General features: G+C 36.5%; 3 protein-coding genes and 2 long non-coding RNA genes across 13 annotated transcripts; 3 read left to right on the top strand and 2 right to left on the bottom strand.

Moving 5' to 3' along the window:
- The first annotated feature begins 313 nt into the window (after nucleotides 1–313).
- cbll1 (Cbl proto-oncogene-like 1, E3 ubiquitin protein ligase) lies at nucleotides 314–4,006 on the top strand. 7 transcript variants are annotated; one of them, XM_079622344.1, is made up of 6 exons: nucleotides 314–436; nucleotides 1,350–1,508; nucleotides 1,602–1,705; nucleotides 1,801–1,884; nucleotides 1,963–2,036; nucleotides 2,423–4,006. In XM_079622344.1, exons 1-6 carry the CDS (start codon nucleotides 424–426, stop codon nucleotides 3,450–3,452), a joined length of 1,464 nt encoding a protein of 487 aa, XP_079478470.1. In that variant the 5' UTR covers nucleotides 314–423; the 3' UTR covers nucleotides 3,453–4,006. The 7 variants fall into 7 exon arrangements, with proteins under 7 accessions (XP_079478470.1, XP_079478469.1, XP_079478468.1 ...); XM_079622343.1 differs by having other exon boundaries at nucleotides 385–436; nucleotides 1,599–1,705; XM_079622342.1 differs by having other exon boundaries at nucleotides 431–564.
- Nucleotides 4,007–4,421: 415 nt separating this feature from the next.
- On the top strand, nucleotides 4,422–14,803 carry LOC307003648. 2 transcript variants are annotated; one of them, XR_013798769.1, is made up of 4 exons: nucleotides 4,422–4,656; nucleotides 13,085–13,193; nucleotides 13,274–13,446; nucleotides 13,755–14,422. It is a non-coding gene; the product is annotated as an uncharacterized lncRNA (long non-coding RNA). The 2 variants fall into 2 exon arrangements; XR_013798768.1 differs by having other exon boundaries at nucleotides 4,439–4,656; nucleotides 13,307–13,446; nucleotides 13,755–14,803.
- slc26a3.1 (solute carrier family 26 member 3) lies at nucleotides 4,990–9,981 on the bottom strand (the record flags this gene model as incomplete). Its single annotated transcript, XM_079622938.1, has 19 exons — nucleotides 4,990–5,040; nucleotides 5,162–5,295; nucleotides 5,384–5,438; nucleotides 5,547–5,765; nucleotides 6,411–6,506; nucleotides 6,767–6,859; nucleotides 6,956–7,025; nucleotides 7,117–7,223; nucleotides 7,359–7,454; nucleotides 7,583–7,660; nucleotides 7,757–7,870; nucleotides 7,963–8,110; nucleotides 8,329–8,411; nucleotides 8,518–8,670; nucleotides 8,788–8,952; nucleotides 9,039–9,199; nucleotides 9,308–9,418; nucleotides 9,539–9,678; nucleotides 9,854–9,981. The coding sequence occupies 19 exons, from the start codon at nucleotides 9,979–9,981 to the stop codon at nucleotides 4,990–4,992; spliced, it is 2,202 nt and encodes a 733-aa protein (XP_079479064.1).
- Nucleotides 12,736–25,165, bottom strand: slc26a3.2 (solute carrier family 26 member 3, tandem duplicate 2). 2 transcript variants are annotated; one of them, XM_079622335.1, is made up of 21 exons: nucleotides 25,107–25,165; nucleotides 20,839–21,007; nucleotides 20,336–20,475; nucleotides 19,699–19,809; nucleotides 18,579–18,739; nucleotides 18,324–18,488; nucleotides 17,715–17,867; nucleotides 17,352–17,434; nucleotides 16,761–16,908; nucleotides 16,558–16,671; nucleotides 15,910–15,987; nucleotides 15,737–15,832; nucleotides 15,433–15,539; nucleotides 14,984–15,053; nucleotides 14,292–14,384; nucleotides 14,118–14,213; nucleotides 13,775–14,002; nucleotides 13,590–13,644; nucleotides 13,293–13,426; nucleotides 13,117–13,191; nucleotides 12,736–12,978 (listed from the first exon to the last, which is right to left on the bottom strand). In XM_079622335.1, exons 2-21 carry the CDS (start codon nucleotides 20,967–20,969, stop codon nucleotides 12,928–12,930), a joined length of 2,289 nt encoding a protein of 762 aa, XP_079478461.1. In that variant the 5' UTR covers nucleotides 20,970–21,007; nucleotides 25,107–25,165; the 3' UTR covers nucleotides 12,736–12,927. The 2 variants fall into 2 exon arrangements, with proteins under 2 accessions (XP_079478461.1, XP_079478462.1); XM_079622336.1 differs by having other exon boundaries at nucleotides 20,839–20,984; nucleotides 25,107–25,161.
- Nucleotides 14,954–18,766, top strand: LOC307003649. The gene is made up of 4 exons (XR_013798770.1): nucleotides 14,954–15,059; nucleotides 15,409–15,603; nucleotides 15,714–15,763; nucleotides 18,645–18,766. It is a non-coding gene; the product is annotated as an uncharacterized lncRNA (long non-coding RNA).
- Nucleotides 25,166–25,763: the final 598 nt, after the last annotated feature.

Here is a 25,763-nt window from a genome sequence, read left to right as displayed (position 1 = left end):
GAATTGTCAACATTATAAACACTGACTCTCAGCATATTGAATGTTTTTGGTCAATAAAAGCTTTTAAAATGTATCAAATGCTTATCTTTGTTTTCCAGTATACATAGAAACAATTCTGAAGAAAAAAAATCAATCAAAAAATACTGAAACAGCTAACTTTTTGAAACAAAATTTGTCACTGCCATTTACCCACGTCTGTACATTAAACGAAAATGTCAAATTCACAATTGCTTTCTGAAGAAATTCAGATGCAATCAATAATTTCAAACATAACCTTACATTTATTTATTTAATGGTTTTGACGGGTATTGGCATGCTTGGAAAACAATCAGAAACTTTTTCTTTTATTTTGAAAACAACCAGAGACTTTTATTTTGAAATGTAAAAAACGGAAGTGCCGTCGAACGTTGGCTTCACATAGTTATGGACCACAGTGGTAAGGAGGGAAATTTATGGGTTTCAATCTTAGGTTTATTTTACCCAAAACGTGTTTCTTATAAGCACAAAATAACTGCGCTGAACTTTTACATATGTTTGCGAATGGGAAGACGAGCTACATCTTGTGTATGCCTGGTTAAAGACCTTTTCCTATCACTATCGGCTATGGCCTCTATGTCAATGTGGCGTTTATCTTCCTGATTACGTTTATTCAATATCTTAAAAAAAGCCTGCATCATGATGTAAATAAATACATACAGTCTTTGAGGTTATTTAGGGTAACCTAATCGCGTCTGAGCTGAATTTTGTTGTATCGCTCACATCAGTTTCAATGTGAACCTAGCAGAAATATCGTCTTATTTATGCACAAATGCAAATGTTTCATCTGCTCTCTAGATATATTTTGTTCGAATTAATCGATACAGACTGCATGCAGCAGAAGCGTTTTATTCAGCGCTACTCAGATGTCTCAGTTTGTGGTTGGTTAAAGGGATAGTTCACCCAAAAATGAATTTCTTTTGTCATCATTTACTCACCCTCAAGTTGTTCCAAACCTGTGTGAGTTTCTTTCTTCTGCTTAACACAAAAGAAGATATTTTAAAGAATGTTGGTAATCAAACATTTGACGGCAGCTATTGACTTCTGTTAGGACAAAAATACTGTGGAAGTCAGTGGCTACTGTCTGGTTACCAGCATTCTTTAAAATATTTTCTTTTGTGTTCAACAGGAGAAAGAAACCTTATACAGGTTTGAAAAAACTTGAGGGTGAGTAAATGACATTTTTCATTTTTGTGAATTATCTATTTACTATCAAGACGTTCACTGATTATGTACCGGTATTAACACCTAATTAAGGTGCTGTTTTTGACTGAAGGTCAAAATTAACACTTAATTTTTGTTCTTCAATACAGACAATGATATGCAGGGTACGGATGGGCCGTTAGGTGGCCTTGATGTCAGGAGGAGGATCCCAATCAAACTTCTTCCCAAACAGGCCAGGAATAAACCTGCCCCACGACCGCAGAGACCAGCGGGACGGTTACCACCCAAAGCCCATTCTGTAGAAGAAGGTATTGTCTAGATATTTTCATTGACACATTTTATCAAGCGTATTATCAGATATTAAGATGCACTACAAATGGAGCTTGTGTTTCTGCTAGAAGGGTTTAACTTTAAGAAGGAAGACCGATTTGATTGTGGTGTGAAAGCTGGAGACGCATTTGCAACTCAGCGTCGGTTCCCACAGCAACTGTACTGGGATTACAAGGTACATCTTTATAAATATATATTGTGAAATGTACTCGCCTCTCGATTGCTCATGTTTGAAGTGTTGTGGTCACTCTTGTTTTTTTGTCTTTCTAGCTAAACTTGATCGGTGAAAAGGATGAGACGCCTGTCCATTTTTGTGACAAATGTGGACTGCCAATTAAAACATATGGCCGCATGGTGAGAGCAGTTGATGTGTAACAAATGTTCAATTTACAAGTGTCAACTATTTGGTGATGTTATATAATTTCTTTGCAGATCCCATGTAAGCATGTTTTCTGCTACGAGTGTGCATTGCATCATGAAAGGAAGGGTGATAAGATGTGTCCAGGGTAAGAATACGAAGCAATTTTTGCCTCTACTTAAGCGTTTGCATACAAATATGGCGTTATACTGTTGTTTAATACTATAATAGAGAATGCTTGGCTTGATGGAGATATAGGACTGGATTATATACCCTAACGTTCAAAAGTTTGGAGTCTGTACTTTTTTCTTTTTTTTTAGCAAGGATGCATTAAATGTATCATTAAACTGACAGTAAAGACACTTTTAATATTACAAAAGATATATATTTTAAATAAATGCTGTTCTTTTAAACATGAAAGAATAATGAAAAAGCAACTATTTTCAACATTGATTGATAATAATGTGGTTTGTACTAATGTTCATAACGTTGATGTTTTACTGATGCTTCTCCATTTGTCCTCTCTGTTTCCAGTCTGAACATGTACAGCTGTACAGACCCGGTCCAGCGGATTGAACAGTGCCTGCGTGGCTCTCTCTACATGTGTAGTATCGTTCAGGGTTGCAAACGCACCTATCTGTCCCAGAGGGACCTGCAGGCTCACATCAACCACCGACACATGCGGTCCGGCAAGAGCTCCAGCAGCCGTTCTGACTCTCTCCACCTTCCTCCATCCTCGGAAGTGTCCGACCGCTTCCGTGTGCCTCCGCCTCACCTGCCAAAGCCCCATGTGCTCATCCCTCCTCCTCTGGCTCATCAAGGTCACGACCCCTACAGCCAACCTCCCTCTTCCTCCCACGATGACCACCGACCTCCGCAAGGCCAACCGCCGGGAGACATGGGGCCATCCCGCTCTCTCTCTCAGGAGACCTTCCGCATCTCGACCGTCACCACGCGAAAGCACAGCAACCTCATCACGGTTCCCATCCAGGACGATTCTGCGAGCTCCGGACCATCACGTGACACACTTCCCCAGCCCGGCAACGCTCCACCCCCTCACCATCACCCAGGAGACTATCCAGGTCAGCCCGTCGTGACCCATCCGCATCACATGATGGCGCCACCTCAGCAGCACTACGGACCCCCTCCGCCCCCTCCCCCCATCAATCACCCCATGCCACACCCGGGACAGGGCTCTAATACACCTCACATGGTTTTCAACCAGGCCCCTCCGCCACTGTCGTCTGTCCCCCCACCCATCACCCCGCCTCCCGGACACCTCATTGGTCAGATGCCCCCGTTTATGAACCATCCTCCACCCGGGCCGCCCCCTCAACACGGTGGACCCCCTGTTAACGCCCCGCCACCCCATCATTACAACCCCCAGTTTCCTGAGGACAAGAGCACACTCAGCCCGCCGTTTAACCAGCCGGGGGGCATGAGTCCAGGAATGTGGCCGGCCCCCAGGGGTCCTCCTCCCCGAATGCAGGGTCCGCCTCCACAGGGACAGATGCCGGGGCCGCATCACCCGGATCAGGGCCGCTACAGACCATATTACCAGTAATAATGTGTTTTTGTTGTTGCTAAACAAAGTGATTTAGTATGTGAACTTGGCAGGGATTCGAATGCATATTTTATAGTCTGAAAATAATAACTGTATAGTAGAGATCAGTACTGAGTGGTGTTTTAAATCTCTTGTCGTCAGATATTCAAACATTTACTTTTCAATAATTGAGCCCATACATGCTGCATTTTAGGGGCTTTTGTTGATTGTTGAATGTTTCTTGAATGTAATCAAAATTAAATGTACAAATTAAATGCGCTTTTATTGAGTTCATCTACTCTCTCACCTAGTGTCTTAAATTCAATTTAAAAAAAACTCTATATCTTGATATGTCTTGACAAAAATGAGCTTAGAGTTTATATTCAATCTTTTTTGAATGGTCCTGAAAGTTTGGCTGAAAACAGACAGGTAAATGTTATTCATGTAGCTGTCCAAAATGTATTAATTTCTCTCTTTTTAATTGGCTGTTTGCAATTTTTGTAAAACCTACATGTCTCATTAATGTTTACTTATTCGCTGTCTATAACATGTAAATTAAAAGCAGGTAGTGTGTAGTTCTTTTACTTTTATTATAATAAATTTGTTTACAAACACATTCATTATTTAAAAAAAAAAAAACTGCATTAGGCTAACATGACAGGATTTTCAAAAGCAAAATACATACATTAAACATACATAATTCTAGTATTGAATTATGGTCTGTCCAAAACACTCTACAGAGGAAATTAGATTTGAATTCATTGAAATATTAATTGTTAAACTTTACACAAAGTTTACATAAATATATAAAGGTAGTAACATTAGAAACTGATACATTTTTTGCTGGGATGATGTCACAGGAAAAAAAGAAGCCAAAAAGTTATTAAAGCTAAATTAAACACTGAAACTCAGTTTAATGACGAGACAAAGCTGTAAATCTATCATAATCGTTAGCGTATTACATTTACTATTTCCGCAATATAATTCAGCTAGCTCGTAATGTTTTTGATTGGTCCGTCTTGAATACCGATTTCAGAAATCCATCCGCGGCCCTGACAAACACATTGTGCGCGTTACAGTTTTTCAGCATTTTCCATGTCCCTACATGTCAAAGACATTTGCAGGACCGTGGAGAATGGAAATCACCTGTACAGACTTTGCTCTCAGAAACACGTGCGGCAGATGATGACCATAACGGAGGGAAAAGGGGGACCTGGCTTGTAAGGTAAGAATTGTTATTATCATTAAACGTACGTTAGTGTAGGCTTTGCTCGCCGCTTGTGACAGTTTCTCCTGTGACTAAACCTCAAACAGCATGAATCAATTTCATTTAAGTCCACTAAATCGCCAGTAAACATGGTAACAATGGATGTATGCTGCTGTAAACTGAAATAGTGCATTTTCTTTTCTCAAAGCAGCCTAAGTTGAATGTCTATCCACTGGCTAGACTTAAAAACAGCCATTTAATGTGCTGTGACTGGTGAAATGCACTCATAAAACATTTACCACAACCTTTCCATCTTGATTTAAAGAGTATTTCAGCAGGGTTTTCTGTTCCTCACGCAGTTACACTGTCTCTCTGAATAACTCCGTAGTTTATGCTTATATCCTGCAAACATCACAACACAGATAGACCCAAATATATCAGCATGGAGAAACTTGACAGCAGATGGTTGTTGTAAATTAAATATGTATTATCACACAACATTGAATCATGTTATGTAGCCTACCTTTTCTAGTTCTCCATGATCTGGATGCTTCTCCAGAATGTGCAACATGGCGTCATGTAGTGTTGGGTAAAAGATGGAAGTCTTAATCTCGTCATCAAAAAATGTACATTGATTAAGTTTCTCCATGATGTATACTGTAAAGATAGCAGTCCTGTGTTAATGAAGAGCTTTTGGAATAAAATGGCTGGAAATAAGGTCAACTTTTATAGGAGATTGTTTTACCATCGCATGAAACTATGTAGACGTCCACCTCGATTCTTATAAACTCTTTTAGCATCTATAAGAAAAACAACAGTACATTTTTGAGATACATTAATAATTTCTGACCATCTTAGAGCAAACCAGGCCCAGTGAAAATGAACAGTATGCTGTAAGCCATTTTTACCATCTTAAGACCCTTGAGTGCAGATATATCTAGGAATGAGACAGCAGAGAAGTCCAGGACCAAACTGTGCATGTTCACAGGAGGGACAGAGATGTTGGCAGGCAGTTCTGTGTTCCAGTTCACCTGGATTGGAAGGCCAGAGAAGTCAGTGGGCTGGTCCAGACTCTCCATGTTGCTGTCATCCTCTGAGTCTGACGTGGTAATTGATGGTTGTCTCACCTTGTCGGGGAAGGATCGGATATGGATATTGTTACCATATGCATTTCAGATCGTGCAGGAACCACAGTTTTTCTGTTATTCGATTGACTTCATTTAGTACAAAAAATTTTGATGACTTTATCAGAACATTGTATACTCATTCATCATTAGTACTGTTTACTATTTTACTAAATAATAACAAAAAAAGTTAGAGAATTTTATAATTACTAAAAACTATTTAAAAAACGTGTTGAAGATCATTGGAAACAGAAGCAAAAATACCCTAAAATTTTTAATAAATTAAAAGAAAATGCATAAAACCATATGGAAAGTAGGATAGGTTTCTTTCATCATCCTGACCTATTAATCCATTAAAATTAATAAATTAAATAAATTATTATTTAATTAAAACCATAAGGGAAGTGGGGTTGTGTCCTTCATGATCCTGTCCCATTAATCCATTAAAATTACATTAATAAAATATTTATTTATTTAAATAAATAAAAAGTATGGTAGGTGGGATAATCCATTAATAAATAAATACAATTTACATTTTAAAAGAGTATTTTTAATGTCATGAGAAAAATAAATTAATTGTGTCCAAATGTTTGAGTTGTAGTATATACAAAACATCACTGATAAATCATAATAATGGTTAGGACATACATCTGACACCTCCAGCTCTCCATTACGCAGCATTTTTCTGATCTTTCGCAGAGCTTTGTTCCTTTTCTTCAACACTCTTAGGGGACTAAAACCCACCTGGAAGAAAGCAAATATTTAGCCCAGAGAAATAACACCCGGCTCTTTCTATACCAGGGGTGCCAAATCCTGTTCCTGGAGATCGATACCTTCCTGCTGAGTTCTGCTCCAACCCACGAACACAACTGTTCCAGCTTATTAAGATCTTCAGGAGCACTTGATAATTACAGACAGGTGTGTTGGATCTGAACTGCAGGTAGGTCGATCTCCAGGAACAGGATTGGGCACCCCCCAAATCTTGAAAATAACAAGAAACGTACTGCTTGGACCAGTTTATCTTTGAAGAAATCAATGTTAGCAAAGAAGATGGGCGAGGGGATTTTGAATATTTTAACTCCGTCAGGTTCAGAAATCTGAAATGTAATAAAACCTCATTGAAACAACGTTTTGATATTTGTAAAAGAAAGAATAATCTTAGAGGAAGGGCATTCACAGAGATTAGCACTCACAGAGATGTAGTCTTTGCGATCCCTGTAGATGTCAGTTCCTGTAATATTGGCCAGGACGGAACAGCGTGGGCTGCAGCAAACAAAACATTATTTTGCAGGGTCAGTGAAAATTCAATGAAACTATGTTTTGGCATTTGAAGGTATCATGAATCCACTCTCACAATTGAGTCCTGCAGACCACAGTGAACAATTCTGCCCCAAGACCAACAGCCAAGCCCAGATCCAACCCCAGAAAAAGAGAGGCCAGGAAGGTCACCACCCAGGTGACCTGTGAGAAACAGAGACACATGGGCATTTTGATCAGGGCCAATCTCAATTTAGTTTTGGCTGTAAAAGTGTTTTCAAAAAAGCTGCTAGACTAGAGGATTAGATCATTCTCAAAATAACGAAAAGAGAAACTCACAAAGTCAGGCCGGTCATTCTTCCATAAGAACGGCAGCTCTCTGAACTGCATCAGCATGCCTTTCAGATTAACAATGACCAGAGCACCTAGAACAGACTGAAAAGAAAAGCATAAATGTCAGACGGACTCCTGCATTTACAGTCAATAGTTGATATAACTAAAAGGGCTAATTTAAATTGTGAGATTAGCTCATGCGGTTTGTATTCTGTGTATAAAATTCTCACCCTGGGCAACGGCTCAAGTAGAAATCCTACGGCGACAATCACAATCAGTACCATCATGGCTGAAAGAACTCCAGCTATCTTCAAATGTTATAAAACGAACATTAATCATTCATTCTTTGTATTCTTGGTAGTAAGCAGATGGTTTCAGATCAAGGCATAGCATGAGAGTTTTACCTGCGTCTTCCCTCCAGAGCTCTCTTGTATAGCCGTCCTAGAAAGTGCTGTGCTGGCGGCAAATGACCGGAAAGATGCCCCAAACATGTTGCTTATCCCGAATGCAATGAGCTCCTGTTACATACAGATGAGCGTATAAAACTGTGTCCGTGTTTTTCGCAAAATAACAAATTCGGAATTTGCATTGTTTGCAGTGAGTGACTGACCTGGTTCCCATCAATCGTATAGTCGTGCTTGACGGAGTAGACTTTAGCTACTGAGAAAGCCACAGCAAATCCTACTATGGCCATAGGGAAGGCCTCCACTGCACTCTGCTCAATGACTTCCAGGTTTGGAGCAATTGGTGATTCGTATCTAAGAAAGAGATATGTTACATATTAGATGTTGATTTCCATCTGGGAAAAGGCTTTAAAATAAAATATATATTGTTTTTTTATTTCATCTGATTAATATTTTTCAACCCCAAAGTATTTGCAAAATTTAGAGCAATCCTTCCCATTGAATATGCACATTAAATCTACCGGTAGTCACTTTGTTGCTGATATTGTAATTACATATTGTTATATTCTTACCCGTTCACCATCTCCCCAACCACGACCACATCAAATCGCTCCTCGAAGTTGAATGCATAAGAGACTCCACAAGCGATAACAGTCTGTTGGGTAGATTTGCATTACGTTTGATTAATTGCATATTGGGTAGGGTTACATTAAGTTTGATAGAAGTGGTGTATTTTGTGTTAGTGTGGTAATTATACCTACCATGATGACTTCTATAGGTATCGGCACAGGTAGTTTCGACTTGAATCTGTCATTGATCTCCTTCACAATAAGCACCAGTGCCATGATCACAATGGATGTCACCAGGTCGGCCACATTCGTGTTAGTGATTCGGCTAAAAACTTCCACCAAAGTCTGAAATCAAAGACCAAATGTTTGACATATCCACTAAAAAGTAATATCGGAGCTAGAGTATGTGATGGTAAATGTCTACATTGCTGGTGCAATAAAAAAAGAAGAACTTTAACTTACATATACTATGGCAAGTGGCCCGTTTATACCAGGAAAGTCCAGTCCCAACACAAACCTGAGCTGGGATACCAAAATGTGAACGGCAGCTGCAGTGGTGAATCCTGACACCAGAGTATCGGACAGATACAAGACAATGAAGCCCACCTGCAGCAGCCCCATTATGAGCTGAGAAATAAGAAAGAAATTCAATTACCGTATACAGTATATATGTCTATTGGGGTTAAATGTGATTTGTCTTTTCGAGAATATACCTGAAATGCGCCCATGAGAAAAGTAACCGAGGAAGCAACTAGAACTCTCTGCTGTTCCAGGCTCAACCCTTCAAATCCAGTGATGTTCGCTGAGGGTCCCTCATCAGGCACCAGTCGTGTGACAACAGCGCCCACCATTAGGCTCAGAATAGGAAAAGCCCCTATAACATCGTCCAATTAGAAAGTGCAACCTCAATCACTCATGTCCAAACCTTCACTTGCAATTCATTAGCCTCCTGTGATGTGTTGTACACAAAAATACCACGCACCTACTGACAGGTGTCTTGAGGTGCCCAAAAAGAAGTAGACTATTGCAGGGAAGAATGCAGTATACAGTCCATATCCCGGTGGTAAGGAGGCCAGCAAGGAAAATGCAAGTCCTGATACAAAATAATGGTGTTATTATAAGTAGGCCTATTTTATAATGTATTTCTGTATTACAGAAGTCTTCAAAAAAAATATTTTAGCCGATCTATGTTAAAAAGCAAAACATGCAATACCTTGTAGCACTGCCACTAGTCCAGTGCTGATCCCTGAAACAATGTCACCCAGCAGCCATTCTTTAACGTTGTAGTTCTTCATCCATCCAATGATTGGAAGAAAGGAAAGAGCTGCGTTCTTTGCGCGATTCGTATCACAACTACAATGTACACCATAAAAACACAATTTGCTAAAGCTTCCCGTTTCATCATTTAGACCCAAACGTTTAGATCCATACACCATCTCAATGACATCTTTAAACGTGAAATGCGTTATTGAAGACAGAAGGCTAACAATGAATAAATGGTTGACCGTATGATGGGACAGATTCTCACGTGAAGTAGTCTTTCAGATGGTGCCGTAGAGTTTTGCGGTTCCTGTTGATCCTCTCGTGCTGCTCCGCGAAGGAATCCTCTGAAAACAGAGGCCTGACCACCACATAGTGTCTCCCGATGGGCTGCATCCTGATTGGTTAGTTTTCAGATGCAGCTCGAGTGCTTTATATAGTCTGGTTTGTTTGATGAGGGAGCCATCATTAGTCTTATCACAGATATTGTGGGCTGTCTTTGGCGAGCATTAATCATTGAAGGATTTTATAACAATATGGTGTTTTTTTTTAGTCATTCTTCCTTATTTACATGCTTTTTAGAGAAGGAAACGTTAAAATAGAGTAATATAAAGTATGTGAACCCACGTGGATTTGAATTATGAATTACTGCACGAAGTCACAACAGGAGACAGTGATTAACTTCCTCCATTTAGACTAATGAACATCACAGAGATGCTTTTGAAATCCGTTCAAGCTTTATGCAAATGAACAATACCACATGCTGTAAAAATAGGCCACTTAATGTGATTTAAGAAGTAACATAATTTCCGGTATAGAACAGGTGTAGGTTAGGATTATGGTTATAGAACTCTAATTGTGTGATTGGAATGTGGTTCCTGGACAAACAAAGGATATTGATCCAGGAACAAATTCTATTTAAATCACATTTTACAAAATAGAAGTTGCTGAGTCATATCGCAAAATACTGTACATGCAGTCGACAGCCATGTGCATTCGTTGACTCAGTAAACAGTCAAAACTTGATATAGACGTATTTAATCAGTCTGAGTAATTTCAAATCCGGGCAAAAGGAAATTCAGTAGAAGGAAAAAAAAAAAAGTATTTGAACCTTTGGACTTGCCATGGTTTTATACATAAACCGATTATACAAATTTGGCTTGACCTTCATAAACGTAAACGTCTGCATAAACACATAATGACAATGGCACGTTTTAATGCCTGCATTGAGTACATCATTAACATTTACAGTGCAAAGTTGAAAAAGTATGTGAACCCCCTAGGCTAACTAGTTGGTTAAAAAAGGTGTGAAGAGACTAACCTGCAAACCTGGAGTCCAAATGAGACGAGATTGCAAGTGTAGGTTTAGGTTAGAGTCACTCCCGATCTATGAAAAACATTACCATTCACAAGAAGCATTGAACCATTCCTCAAACAAAAGAGAATATCAGTTCTCTTTTGTTTTCATGCAACATATAATATAATTCAAATCAAGTTAAAGTCCTGTATGGCCCAATTGCAGGAAAGAGTGTTGCTTGCTGCCTCATTACTTACTAGGCTACTGGTAGAATTAATCTTTTTTGCTACTTTCTACTTTGAGTATTAAGGATATTAGCAACTTTTGCTCTCTACTGGACTAAATTTTTAAGTATGTACAATTTACTCCAATACATTTGTAATGAATAATGCAATTATTTATTACGTTTTGCATGGCAACTAACTTTTTCTGTAGCAGTTTATTTCTGTTACAAAAGAAGTGATATCTGCATTGACGGTACTACATCTTGTGCGTTTTGCCCTCACTAACCCAGACTCAGAGTCAACAAGGCGTACAGGAATGTGGGTGCATTTGCAGGTAGTTGCTGAATTGTTGGGGTTTCATAGATGAGATGCAGCCGGTGATGAGGCCGAAACCAGCACGTCCATTGCAAGTACTGTAGGCTTTGACTTTTTAGGTTGTAATTATAGTTCACATTATTTTATTTATCCATTTTATTGAAGAGACTTTTTTGAAGAATGTTGCTTTACTTGTGCTCTTTTTTGAGAACTTGATCTTAAATGAATAGGTCACCCAAAAATGAAAATGTTTCTCACCCTCAAGTTGTTCCAAACATGTATGAGTTTCTTTCTTCTGCTAAACAGATATAAGATAAGATATTTTGAAGAATGTTGGTAACCAAACAGTTGACGGTAGCCATTGACTTCCGTAGTAATTTTTATCCTACTATGGAAGTCAATGGGGTCCATCAACTGACTGGTTACCAACATTTTTTTAAATATATTTTGTGTTCAGCAGAAGAAAGAAACTCCTACATATTTGGAGCAACTTGATGACTAAATGATGACAACATTTTCTTTTTTGGATGAACTATCCCTTTAACTGAGACTTGTGTATGTTGTGAGTGTATGTAGGTGTTTAAGAGGCTGTTGTGACGATTGCAATATTGAGATATTCAGTTTAATTTAGACTTTAGAAAATAAACGTGATTGCTGTCCTCACACTGTTTCTTGTTTTCCACTGGCATGTCTCTTAGGTGTTTAGGACTAGCGCATCTTTGAGTCTACATTCAATATGAGTAAAATTCTGATAAAATCAGATACTTTAAGACTTTTACTCAAGCCGTATTGGAATTGCTGACTTGTAACTTGTAATGGAGTAAATCTTTTAATAAAAATAAAAAATTTAAATTTAAATTTACACCTCTGTATTTGAGCTTAAAATTTGCATAGTCTGTGCTTAGTCTGTTATACTGTGACTTTACCATTTACTCTTTAATGATTTGATATTTTTAATATATTTTTTTATGAATAAGTTTATGAATTCTCCTTAATTTTAAGGTACAGATGACAAGTTGATTTGTTATCTTGCCCTCTTAACTTCCTCAACAATAACTTCCTTTCTCGTACGGATAGTTATTCATTCACTGCTAGGAATTCGATTTATATTTCTCCAGAAAAATTAAAACAACTTTATCGGCACATGCCTTTATTTGTTAAGATTTGTCTCAAATGCGTGCTTTTTATTTGTTATGGTTTGTTATCAAGAAGGACGGTGTATATTTTGGAAAACATTTTTTTTATTTTAGAATAGAAATAGTGCACAAAAAATCCATACTATTCAAAAAGAAAAAAGTACAAAAGGCACTGATAGTGAACCGATAAGAGTGTTTGTACAACATTTCACCACAACTCCAATAATTTAGTGACATGACACATTGGCATAATCTAGAGCTAATTCATTCTGCATGCAGCACAGCAAAACTGCTACATGCTAAATCAAATTAATTCTTATATACATTGATTTTAAAGTACTACATAGCGGAGGATTCAAGTTGATTCACTTCAGAACCTTGTCTCTGGTTTGGAGTCTGTTTCGACTTCCATTTTCATGTCCTGCAGAAAAAAAGAGCAGTTTAACCCAAATGAGAACTTCAAACATCTCTCAAAAAAAGGATGAAATATTCCTTTAAATAATTTATTTCATGTTTCATTTTAACAGGTTCAATCCCAGGTGTCTGTTAGGTCACATACTGGCATTTCTTGGATTGTCAACCCATTGGACATGCTGCTGCCATTAATGTGTTGGTATCGGAAACTTCCTGAGACCTGTAAGTTCAAATTAGACACATTTTAAAAACGCATTTTTGATCAAATATTGACAATTTCATATTTGAATAAACAAATGTAGCTTGTACGTTTTCCTTCACCTTCTCGCTCACAGTCGTCGGTGGATGGGACTCATGAATGTAGAGCATTGCATCATGGATGGTCAAAAAGAAGATGGACGTCTTGATTTCATCATCAAAAAATTTACAGTCCTTCAGCTTCTCTATGATATACGCTGGAAACGACAAGTCAAAGGTTTGAGTTGCTGCACGGTTTTATTATTATAGACCATTATGCTACATTATAATAGCCGTGGCACTGCAGATAAGGGATTACATTGTAAAAATACACTACAAATACCCTTTAACCTGCAGTCTAGAAGGAAATAAAGTACTTACGGTCACAGCCTACTATGTAAACATCAACATCAACGCGTATAAATTCCTTTAAGGCCTGTAAACAGAAGTGTTTGTGGTTTATTAGATCTTTTTCAGAAATAATGCATTGCACAGAGAAATACTAAGAGATTAGCTAAAATTATTAAATGTACACTTTGATTTCAGAATGAACCCAACTGCCGTACCGCTTGGAGACCCTTGAGTGCGGATATATCCAGGAATGAAACCACAGAGAAGTCCAGGACCAAACTGTGGATGTTCACAGGAGGGACTCGGATGTTGGCAGGAAGTTCTGCGTTCCAGTTCACCTGGATCGGAAGATCCGAATAGTCTGCGGGCTTGTCTAGATCCTCCATGTTGCTTTCATCCTCTGACTCTTCAATGGGCATTGAACATGTGGCCTGTAGTCCGTTCTATAGCCGGAAGATATTAAAGTATAACTTTCGATAGATATCAAAAGGATAAGATAACATTAATTAAGAAGTCCTTGAGATCATTGCTTTCATGTTTTAAAACTTGAGGACGTACAGATGTTAAGGTCAGCTCCCCTTTCTTTATCAGTTTCTTAATCTTCTTTAGGGCCTTGTTTCTCTTCCTCAGGATTCTCAGAGGATTAAAGCCCACCTGCATTAAAGTAAACACGTTAGGTTGTGATAATGTCATCTGAGGTCTGGGTTATCACACTGAAACTACTGCACTCACAGCGTCCTTCAGTTTGTCTCTGAAGAAATCGATGTTTGCGAAGAAAATGGGAGATGGGATTCTGAAAATCTTTACTCCCTCTGGCTCATAGATCTGTAGGCGATTCAGAAAGAAAGAAAATGATGATAAGAGAAACTTATGTACAATGTCATTGTGTTCATGTTCTATTGCAAAAAGACTTGCTGCTATTGAGGTGGGATAGGGGTAAGGTTAGGGATGGGTTTGGTGGTTTAAGGGGTAAGAGAATGGTCAACAGTGTAATTATAGATGTAATTACAGAAACGAATTACATAATTACAATAAAAAAGTGATCAGTTGACTTAACTTAAAAAAGGTGGGGAAACCCATTGCCTTAAAATTAAGTAAATAACCTCATGCGTAATTTAAAAATGAAGTTATGTGAACTTGACAATTCCTCATAACTTAATTTTTTCAATTATGCATGAAGTTTATTTACTTAATCATTTTAAGGCAATCAATTTTAAGCTAAGTCAACTGATCAGTGTGTATCTGATCTAAAAAGTGTGATCACTTTTTACAGTGTACAATGTAAAAACATAAATGATTAATTTAAATGTTAGTGCATTGTACTAAAAGACACTTAATATAAAGTGGGACCTAAAATAGAAACAATGCATATTGCTTATGTTACAGAATATGGACAAAGAGAATGCATCTGTTGGCGGACCTACATTGACATAGTCCTTGCGATCCCTGTAGATGTCTGTTCCCGAGATATTAGCCAGGATACTGCAGCGTGGACTGAAGGTCAGAACAGATAAATAGATTATCAAAAGGATAACTGAATAGATTATAAGAGAGAATAGAATAGATATATGATGGTGATTTGGAAAAAAAACTCTGTCTAAGTCTCCCGGTTTTCTCAGACGAGGCTTAAGCTTAGTCCATGCAGACTAAAATGCATGTTTTAACTGAAAGCAACTTGCATATCTTAAAATATGTCAATGCCATTGTTTTGTCTCAAGATGCACAGCAGTAATGTTTTGTTTTTTAAGGCACATTTATATAAGCAATTGAAATCTCTAAACCAGGCCAATATATATTTAAAGAAGCAATAAATATTTATACCATATTTAAATTATTTTATTTTCTCCAGATGAGTGGATCTGTCAACACTTACAACTGAGCCCTGAAGACCACAGTGATGAGCTCCAGTCCAAGACCAATGGCAAGTCCTATGTCCAGCCCCAGGAATATAGCTGCCAAACAGGTCCCCACCCAAACAATCTGGAGGAAACATTACACCGACTACAGAAATCAGAGATATGCCACTTGACAGTTCACTTCTAAGGTGATTTATTTGGGATGTTGTCTCAGATAAAACACTACAAGTTCAAAAAATGGAATTCTTATTGAAAAGCTTAAATTTGAAATTGTTTTTTTTTTCTTCTTTGCATTTAGAGGGAGAGGTCAAAGGCTCTTACACAGTCAGGGCGGTCTTTCTTCCACAGGTAAGGAACTGTAACCACCTGCATCAACATCCCCTTCAGGTTCACGATCACCACTGCGCCCAACACCGACTGCAGTCACACACCACACAACTATAAGCTCAAAGCTTTCCGTTATCAAAGTCAATATGAGCATGTTTAATTCTTACCTTTGGTAGAGGTTCCAGCAAAAACCCTAACCCCAAGATTACCACCAACACGATAATGGCAGAGAGTAAACCAGCTATCTGAAAAGTACATTTTAGAAGAATTAACTAAAGATTTATAAAGACATTTATGATGTTACAAAAGATTTATATTTCAAATAAGTGCTGTTCTTTTGCACTTTATATTCATTAAAGAAAAATACTATGCAGCACAACTGTTTTTAACATTGATAATAATAATAATAATAATTGTTTTTTGAGCAGCAAATCAACATATTAGAATGATTTCTAAAGGATCATATGACACTGAATACTAGAGTAATGATGCTGAAAATTCAGCTTTGCCATCACAGGAATAAATAAAAAAAAATTAATATATTAAAATAGAAAACAGTTATTATTGTGTGTGTGCGAGCGTGTGCGTGTAGGAATAGGTTATTATATTTATGGCATTTTTTTGTTTATTTAATTATTTACCACATGTCTTAACTCCTTCTGAGCACTAGAGGGCAGTGTTTCTCTGTGGCTGGAAAACAAATTCCCTAATTGAGATGCCACAGATGCAAAATGACCGTTTTATGTTCCAGCCAGTGAGAAAAGCTTGCAAACAGTTTTACAGATGTTGAACATCTGATCCTTGGAGCTGTTTACCTGTGTTTTTCCTCCGGTGCTTTCTTGAACTGCACTTCTGGAGAGAGCTGTACTGGCCACCAGAGACTTGAACGATCCTCCAAAGATGTTGCTTGCCCCAAATGCAATGAGTTCCTGCCGTGATTATATGTGTCATTATAGACGTTCTTCCACTGACTGTTTGTCTCCTCACATTTGAATGTGTGATATTAGTCAGGGCTTACTTGATTTCCATCTAAAACGTAGTCATGCTTCACAGCATAGACTTTAGCCACTGCAAAAGCCACGGCAAATCCCACAATAGCTATTGGGAAAGCCTCCACTGCTGTCATCTGGAAAATCTGCATGTCCGGAGCAATTGGGGACTCAAACCTGGACAGATGAAAATGTGTTTATTTTTCACTGCTCTGTTAGCTTTGTGTTCTGAAACATTTGTTTTTGTTGCTATATAATATAGTTATGCATAAAGAACCTTAAATTTAAAAAACTTTTAAAATGCAACATTTGGAATTTTAGCCCATGTATGAAAACTTTGAGGATATCTAAATTTGACAAGATTATCTTTTTGCATTTAAAATGTAGCCTTTCTCCTCCTGGAAAGTGGACCAAAAATATTGATGACTCATCCTGCACTACAATTTTTTTTGTCCAATCAAATGTTGTCTAGAATAAGAATGCCCTGTCCCTCTATTTATTATTATTAATAATTTTTTTCAAGGGGTCCTTCAGTAAGTCCCCCCCACAGAAAACATTTTTTTTTAAATCATGGCTTTATTAGTACTGTTTTAAAATATTATGTAGATTGCTATGCTTACGTGTTTGGAATTATTCCCACCACATCCACTCTGTGATTATTCTTGAAGTCGAACGCATAGGAGACGCCACAAGCTATGACGGTCTGTTGGGGAAAGTGCTTTTATCGATTTTTGAATGACATTTAATATTTGCTTTGAACACAAAAGATTCTATTTATGGGACTTTTGTACTTAAGTGAATTATATGCACTTGAGCAAATATTAACTTATACAGTGTTTGGCATGAAAGCTTGTTAGATATAAAAAATATACTGGTTGGTAATCTTTATCATGTCATATAAAGGAATGACATTAGTATACCACTGTCAGGCTTCAGAATAGGTAAAGGTGATGGATACAGTACAGGAATAGTACACAACTCACCATGATCACTTCTATGGGAATGGGCACTGGTAACTTGGACTTAAATCTGTCGTTGATCTCCTTCACGCCCAACACCATCACCATCACCACAATTGAAGTGACCAGATCATGAATATTTGTGGAAGTGATCTGGGTAAATACACTCTCAAGTGTCTGCAGATAAAACAAAGGACACAGATTGTTTTACAGGAGTCATTTTTCTAACTTTACGTAGTCTACTTATATGTTTGTATATATATATGTATATATATGTAATCTATTCTGTAATATATTCAATACACTGCAAATTATGTTCTTCCTCAGTATTTTTGTCTTGTTTTGGAGTACAAATATCTAAACATTCTAAAAATCCACATACCGGTACATTTACTTGAGAAGCAAAATCATTTAAGATATTAAGTCTTGTTTTTTTTCGGGAAAAAGTATCTAACTGAAGTGTGTTTTTACTTAAAACAAGAACAAATATTTGCCAATGGGGGTCATAAAAATCAACTTAATTCAAAGGGAAAGTTTATTTTTCTTGCTCTACTAGCAGATATTTTTCTATCAAAAAATAATGAAGAAGAACATTTTCTGGTGTGTGCGTGTGCGCGTGAGTGTGAGACCTACATATATAAGTGCAAGTGGTCCGCTGAAACCCGGCACAGTCAGTCCTAGTATAAACTTGAGCTGAGAAACCAGGATGTGAACGGCAGCTGCGGTGGTGAATCCTGATATCAGAGTATCCGACAGGTACATGACAATAAAGCCCACCTGCAGCAGACCCATACCAAGCTGGAAATAAAGAGAATTAATATATGAGCATCGATGTGATTGAAAATTGCTTTTAAGTTTAATGATGTGAGAATGGCTGATGTACAGTACCTGGAATAAACCAACTAGGAAAGTGAGGGAGGCAGACACTAAGATCCTCTTCTCATCTGTCGTCAGGCCCTCAAAGGCAGTGATGTTGGCAACCGGACCATCATCGGGCACCAATCTGGTCACTACCGCCCCCACCATGAGACTCAATACAGGGAAAGCTCCTGGTGTGAAGAACAACACATAATGGTGAGTATATTTACAGTATATTAAATGTCATCATAGACGGGCAGAAATTATTGCCTCTTTTTGATATCTGTCTGATTAAAGTCCATCTATATATTTAGAATGTTTATTACACAGTATCATTATTGTTGTATTTCTGTATTTTTGTGGTTTGAACCTGTGAAGCAAAATTTACGATACATTTTGTTAAATTTTTGTTGTTTTTTGAATATGTTATTGAGGCATAATTTTGACAAATACTTTTGGAGATTTTAATCGTTCTCCTTTTAAGCTGCACTTAAAATAGCTGGCCAGGGATGGGCACCGAGTGAACTGACTTCCCTTAGAGATACTTGAGCACAATTATGGCAAATCTATATTAGATGCTACAAACTACAAAATAAAAAATGAATGTTGTTATAGCATTTTATTTAAAAGGGGTTTTGCAAGAACTAGACAGATATTGGGCCCATTGCATAGACTTAGCCACTATGTTAAGACTTAGGCCTGGTTTAAAAAAATAGGGCTTAGATTAAGCCAGGATAATGCCTTTTCAATTGGAACATTTAAGTTGCTTTTATAAACATGGCTTAGAAAAAAAAAATTTGGTGTGCATCTTGAGACAAAACAAAACAATGCAAGTTACTTTCAGTTAAAACACCTCAAACATGTATTTTAGTCTGGGACTAGTTTTAAACCTTGTCTGTGAAACCAGTGTATACATGTTAATTGTGTCTTAAGAACTAGTGCGACCAAAATGTTCAATTCAAATTAGACCCATCTACATTTTTTTTATGTAACTTAAAAAATAATAATAATTTAGAACCAGTTTTGAAGACAGAAATTAAATGACTAACTTCTAAGACTAGTCTATGCAGTTTATTCAACCTGTTTATTCACTGTCATTGACACAATGTTGTTGGTCTCATTCACGTAACCTGCTCACAATAGTACTTACCCACTGAAATGTGTCTCGAGGTGCCCAGGAAAAAATAGAGGATGACTGGAAAAAAAGCAGCATACAATCCATACCAGGTAGAGATGGATGCCAGCAAACTGAAGGCTAGACCTGAGGGGAAAATATTGATAAGTAGGCTATTAACCAAACCCTGGTAGCATATAATATTTATCTGATCTGTGGATGCCCTCAGTCAACTTGTCCCTCTTATCAACACCACTACACTAAGTTCAACTTCTCTGTTATTCATTTTTTTTAAGTGTGTGGATGACATAAGCAAAATCAGTTTTTGTTAGATGGTTAGAAAGGACAGGTCAGGACAGGACTAGCTCTATATACATTGTTAAACACGCTTCTTTTGCTCAATATGTATTATCTTCTAATGACGTATCGCAGATAAATGCGCTTTTCACTTATTTTGACACATTACATATCACGTCATATCAGAGTTATCCCATAAAACAACTGCGTAGTCACTCACATCAGTCACAAGCGATCACTAAATCAGTCACAGACCACAGTTCATAAAGATAAACTACGTTCTTACACCCTGATATCATATTTCATCTAATATCATGAATCTATTTTTAGAGCTAATGTTGTGACGTTGTGTAATAAGAGCTTTATAAGATGTCACCTTGTAGGACGGCAACCAGTCCGGTGCTGACGCCAGACACAATGTCATTCAACAGCCATTCTTTGATCGAGTAGATCCTTATCCATCCAATGACGGGCAGCAGAGAAACAGCAGCGTTCTTTGCGCGTTCTGAAGTACAACTAGCAAAACAATATGCAAACACCAAGGATGTTATTGGTCTTTTTTTGCATGCAATAACATGATATTTAATACATGACACGATGTCTTTCAAGTTATTAAAACACATTTTTCTTCATATATATTTTAAGTGCTATTACTCACTAAAAAAGACTGACAACTATATCTGCTATATTTTGAACATATCCTAAATGCATTAATGAACATCTGGAAATGTAGTAGGAATAACAATAACAATGTATTTGTTATGTATAACAATATATTACGTATTAAATATACAAAAAAAAAGAAAAGAAGAAAACCCTAACCTGTTTTTATACATTTTTCTGCACTGCTTAATAAATGTTCAAAGTTAGTTTACTTACGTGAAGTACTGCTTAAAATGATCCAGCAATCTCTTGTGTTTCCGATAGACTTTTGCATGTTCGTCCTCAAAGCCGTCTTCTGAGTATAGTGGTCTGTTCACCGCATACTTCTGCGTCGAGGGTCGGAGCATTGTGCGCCCGTCGAGCTGGGGGCAAAAATCCGACTGATCTGTGTGTGGTGACCAAATAAAATCAATTCATGAATATCTGCTCCAGCTCTGGCAACCGTCAAACTGAATCTGTCGCATTTGTGTTTATATTGGAAATCATGGAAATGATGTGTAAGATGAAGGTGTTTACACAAACGTACTATGAGTAAACATCATGCAACTACACAGTGCGAGTTCATGTGTTTGTTGATGAGTGTATAATAGTATGTGTGTGTAACATTCACATTTAGCCTGATATTAGGATAGCTGTTTCTACGGGATTTTCCACAATTTAAGATGCTTGACTCATACATGAACATATTTATTATAATTAGGCCAGTTCTGTTGTCTTAATCTACAGTAGGGATCAGCAACTTTAAATAACATTTAATCTTATTGTTTTTAAGATGTAATCCCAGCATCCTTCTGAGGATTAACAGGGCCGATCAATAACGTTGTTTGAAAATTAAGCATTACATTTATCTTTATTATATATTTTTTTACATCATATATAGTTTTTACCTTAGATTTATGATTTTGTCCTTGGAATGACCACATTTACATTTATTTACACTGTTAAACTTTTTTTTTTTAAAGAAATTAATACTTGTATTCAGCAAGTAGGCATTACATTGATCAAATGTGACAGTAAAGACGTTTTCATTGTAAGAATAATTAATTTAAAATAAATGCTGTTCTTAAAAACTTGCTTTTGATCAAAGAATCCTGAAAAATAATGTATCAGTTTCAACTCAGCACAACTGTTTTCAACATTGATAATAATCAGAAATGTTTATTAAACAGCCAAATTAGCATATTAGAATGATTTCTGAAGGATTATGTGACTCTGAAGACTGGAGTAATGGCTGCTGAAAATTCAACTTTATGTATTAGGAATAAATTACATTTTAAAATACATTAAAACAGAAAATAGTTATTTTAAATTTTAATAATATTTCACAATATTACTGTTTTATACTGTATTTTTGATCAAATAAATCCAGCTTTGGCGAGCAGAAGAGACAGACCCCAAACCTTTGAACAATAGTTAAAAAAACATTATTTTAATCCTACCTGTTCTTAGTTCAGTGGTGTATTAAATATCCCCAAGTTTGCTGTCCCTGTGTTGCTTCAAAAGTTGCGGTGGTCTATCTGAGATCTTTAAAACCGTGTCCGTTTATAAATTGCTACAGTATACTTATCATGTCTGTAATTATTAACAGTTATCAAGATACCTTCTTCACATTGCCAGCCACATCTTCTCTTATCCCTGACCATTGTTCTTTCTGATAAAAACTTGGCAAAAGCCATCCGCTTATCGATTTCTTCCTATCATCCCCTCACCTCATACGGCAAAATCTTTTGATAACAATAATGTGCAAACTATATTTGTTTGTTCTTTTTCTACTAAAAGTACAAAAATGTGTATATCATGTATTGATATTAGTGCTTTTTATTAGTTCTAATATTTATATTAGTTCTGGTTTGGTCAAAGCAAAAGCATTTCAGTCATGCCAAACTAATTGATAATATTATCAGCTATGACGCCAAAAACACCTGTTCACCTAGTTATTGTGCATCCACAGAATGGCCTTCTGTTATTGTTTACATGTCATATCCTGATGCCTAATGAATTCAATGCTGAATGAAAGTGCAATTTGTACAGTCTGAAGGTTCATTCTTTGAACGGTAAACTTCCTGTTAACTGAAATGGACTTGTGCAAAATCATTCAGGAAAGTTCTTTTTTCATAATTCATTGTAATTCTGAGAGTCATTTAGCTTGAGGTTTCATTCTCTGTGAGTGTACACTAAAGAATTGTAGTAATTTTAATTAAAAAAAGAAAATGCATGAGTAAAAACCTGTTGATCACCTGTATAAAATTTAAAACACAATACATTTAATTGATTTCATTCAAAATATTGTAAAAAAAAATAATTAAAAAAAATAATTAAAAAAATAGAAAGAAAGAAAGGGAAAAAAGTATAAATTACCTTATCATTCACATATAACATTTGATTTTCTAAAGAAATATGTAGGCTTTTACAGTATTGTTAAAATTATACAGAGCATAGTGATGGAAAAAATATGAGATGGGAGGAAAAAATGTCAATGCTTTTGTGTTCTCTCGCAAAAGTTTTGCGTTCCCTCTAGAAATGTTGCTCGCAAACCATTTGCAAAGTTTCTCAGGGAAACGCAAATGCATTGACATAATTTTATCCTACTATCTCATATTTTTTTTCCATTTAGTGGCTCTGTATTTTTATAAGTAAAACTTAATATCCTCCTTGAAGTTCCTGTGAGAAGCAAGTAAAGACTTTATATTAAAAGTATCACCTATATTGTTATCAATATGTCAACAAACCAGTTTAAATTGCTCAAATAGGCTGGTATAGTCACTTGGGCTATGTTAAGCAGAAACTTAAGAAACTAAAACACAGGGCCTCAACACTCGGGGGTTAACAAGGAAACTAAATGAACAACAGGTAAACTAAATCGGTATAACCAACTGGCACACACTAGGACACTTGGTCAACATACAATAACAGGGAAGAGGAACAGAACAGAACCAAAACACAATCAAATAAAACTTTTACAGGTAGATTAACATTATATTATTGAATCACATTATACAGTTAGGAAATACAGTTTGTAAAATACAGTCAACAAAATGTCAAGTTACACATTTTCAACCCTATTAGTTATGTATTGTGTATGTTTTGCTGTTTGCAGTATTTCTCCAAAGTAATATTTGGTCATCATGTCCTAATCGAATTTGTGAATGAGAAGATCCAGCCCTTCTCTTACATCTGAACCTGCAGCTTTTATCATCAAATTAGTTTATGCCTCTGTTTTCTTCAGGTCCAGTAGCTTGCATCAGAACTGGCAGCTCTTTGATATCAGAGGCTTGAGATGTGTCTGCTACACTGAGGACTACATCTTACATGATCTCAGGTACAACCACTTTTTATCAGTAAAATGATTGGAGTGAAAAAGATGTGCTTGATATCTTGGGTTATATTCCAGCTGGGTGATCTACATTGATAAGCTTGTTGACCACACACTCTGCAAGCAGTTAAACAGGAAAAATAATTGATACATTATAACAGTAATATTGTGAAATGTAATTGCAATTTAAAATAACTATTTTCTGTTTTGATGTATTTTAAAATTGTATTTATTCCTAATAAATAAAGCAGAATTTTCAGCATCACTGCTCCAGTCTTCAGAGTCACATGATCCTTCAGAAATCATTCTAATATGACGATTTGCTGCTCAAGAAACATTTATTATTGTTATCAATGTTGCAAACAGTTGTGCTGCTTAATTTTTATGGATTCTTTGAATCGAAGGTTCAAAAGAACGGCGTTTATTATACATTATAAATGTATTTTCTGTCACATTTAATCATTTTAATGCATCCTTGCTGAGTAAAAGCATTATTTCTTTTTTTTAAAGTCATACAGAATCCAATTTTTTTTAACGTTAGTACATAATACAGATATATATAATAATGCATGAGACAGTAACATTTACATTAACATCATATATATATATATATATAGATAGATATATTACAATAATACAATTACAGTATAATACAATTTTATACTTAATATAAATTATATTGAATATACATTGTATGTGTTTGTCCTGTTTTAAATGTAATTTTTCTTGTCCTTGTATTGTTATCATACGTTTTCTATGCGTCATTACTGCGGGGGAAAATTATTTATCAGTACACTAGATTTTTACAGCATAGACTTTACACCTAGAGCCATAATTATTATCAAGGAGATCACCGTGCGATCTTTGTAGATAAGCTGGCCACCACAGTAATTAATCAATCTATTTTAACTTTCCCTGACGTTAGCCAACGACACACATTACAACATACAGTAAGTCTTGCACTAACAATTAAATAGTCATACATTTATTAGGGAAGGTGTGTTAGTGACGTAGAAGCGATCTTTTGATTCTGTGATTTATGTCTAAATTATAGCTTTTGTTAACCACTTACTGTTAATCTTTTACTGTGCATTCTCATGTTAAGTTGAATTACACTCTAATACTAATACTAAAGATCATAGAAAAGGAGACACTCAATGCGTAAACGTACCTTAGAAAGCCAGAGTCAGTCAGTCAGTGAGTAGTCAGGGATGTGTGTGTTTCAGGCACCCATGTCCTTGTGTGTTTAATGCGCTCAGTTAGTGTTACCAAATGTTTAAAGTACACGAAAGACCTCCAGATAGAGCAACACAGGAATGTCAACAGAAATCAAACAAGTGCTTTTTTGTTGAGCTTGTAATTTGTTTCATCTTAGGTAAACAGCAAGGTCTATATATCCCCTCCTGTGTATGTGTGTGGAAAATTCCAAACATTTTAGAAGTGATGGTCTAGACGAGTAAAAAATAATAATAATTCATGCATCATGTTTAACACTGTTTGGCAAAATTGGACGTGTGCCATTTAGCCCATGTGTGTTTGCTTTGAGGTCAGAGCAAACAGACATGTTGAGAAAATGCACTTTTAGCATTTGAACTTGAATCTTTTTCAACAAAAATTGATGACTAATACAAATTTTTGTCTAATCAGATGGTCTCTAGAATGAATCTGCCCCACACCTAATACCGCTTACCTCTGACTTGCAACCGCAAGGCTATTGGTTCTTTAAAAACAGGTGATGATGAGCCCTTTGATATGCTCCACCCCAACTTCTTGTTTTAATAGGAAATACATTAACACGGGAAACATTATATTTGACTCGCTCGGTTTA

The sequence above is a fragment of the Phoxinus phoxinus genome (assembly GCF_949152265.1).
Source record: "Phoxinus phoxinus genome assembly, chromosome: 9".
Taxonomy (NCBI): Eukaryota; Metazoa; Chordata; class Actinopteri; order Cypriniformes; family Leuciscidae; genus Phoxinus; species Phoxinus phoxinus.
Note: the sequence above shows the minus strand (reverse complement) of the source record. Positions and strands in the feature narration are given on the sequence as shown.

Coding starts and splice junctions, on each gene's coding strand:
- cbll1 (XM_079622340.1), top strand. CDS start 809: ATGCAAATGTTTCATCTGCTCTCTAGATATATTTTGTTCGAATTAATC. Junction 1,885..1,962: donor TTAAAACATATGGCCGCATG/GTGAGAGCAGTT, acceptor ATTTCTTTGCAG/ATCCCATGTAAGCATGTTTT. Junction 2,037..2,422: donor GGTGATAAGATGTGTCCAGG/GTAAGAATACGA, acceptor CTCTGTTTCCAG/TCTGAACATGTACAGCTGTA.
- slc26a3.2 (XM_079622335.1), bottom strand. CDS start 20,969: ATGCTCCGACCCTCGACGCAGAAGTATGCGGTGAACAGACCACTATAC. Junction 16,672..16,760: donor ACGTTTTAGATGGAAATCAA/GTAAGCCCTGAC, acceptor TAATCACGGCAG/GAACTCATTGCATTTGGGGC. Junction 13,427..13,589: donor TTACATAGTAGGCTGTGACC/GTAAGTACTTTA, acceptor TGTCGTTTCCAG/CGTATATCATAGAGAAGCTG.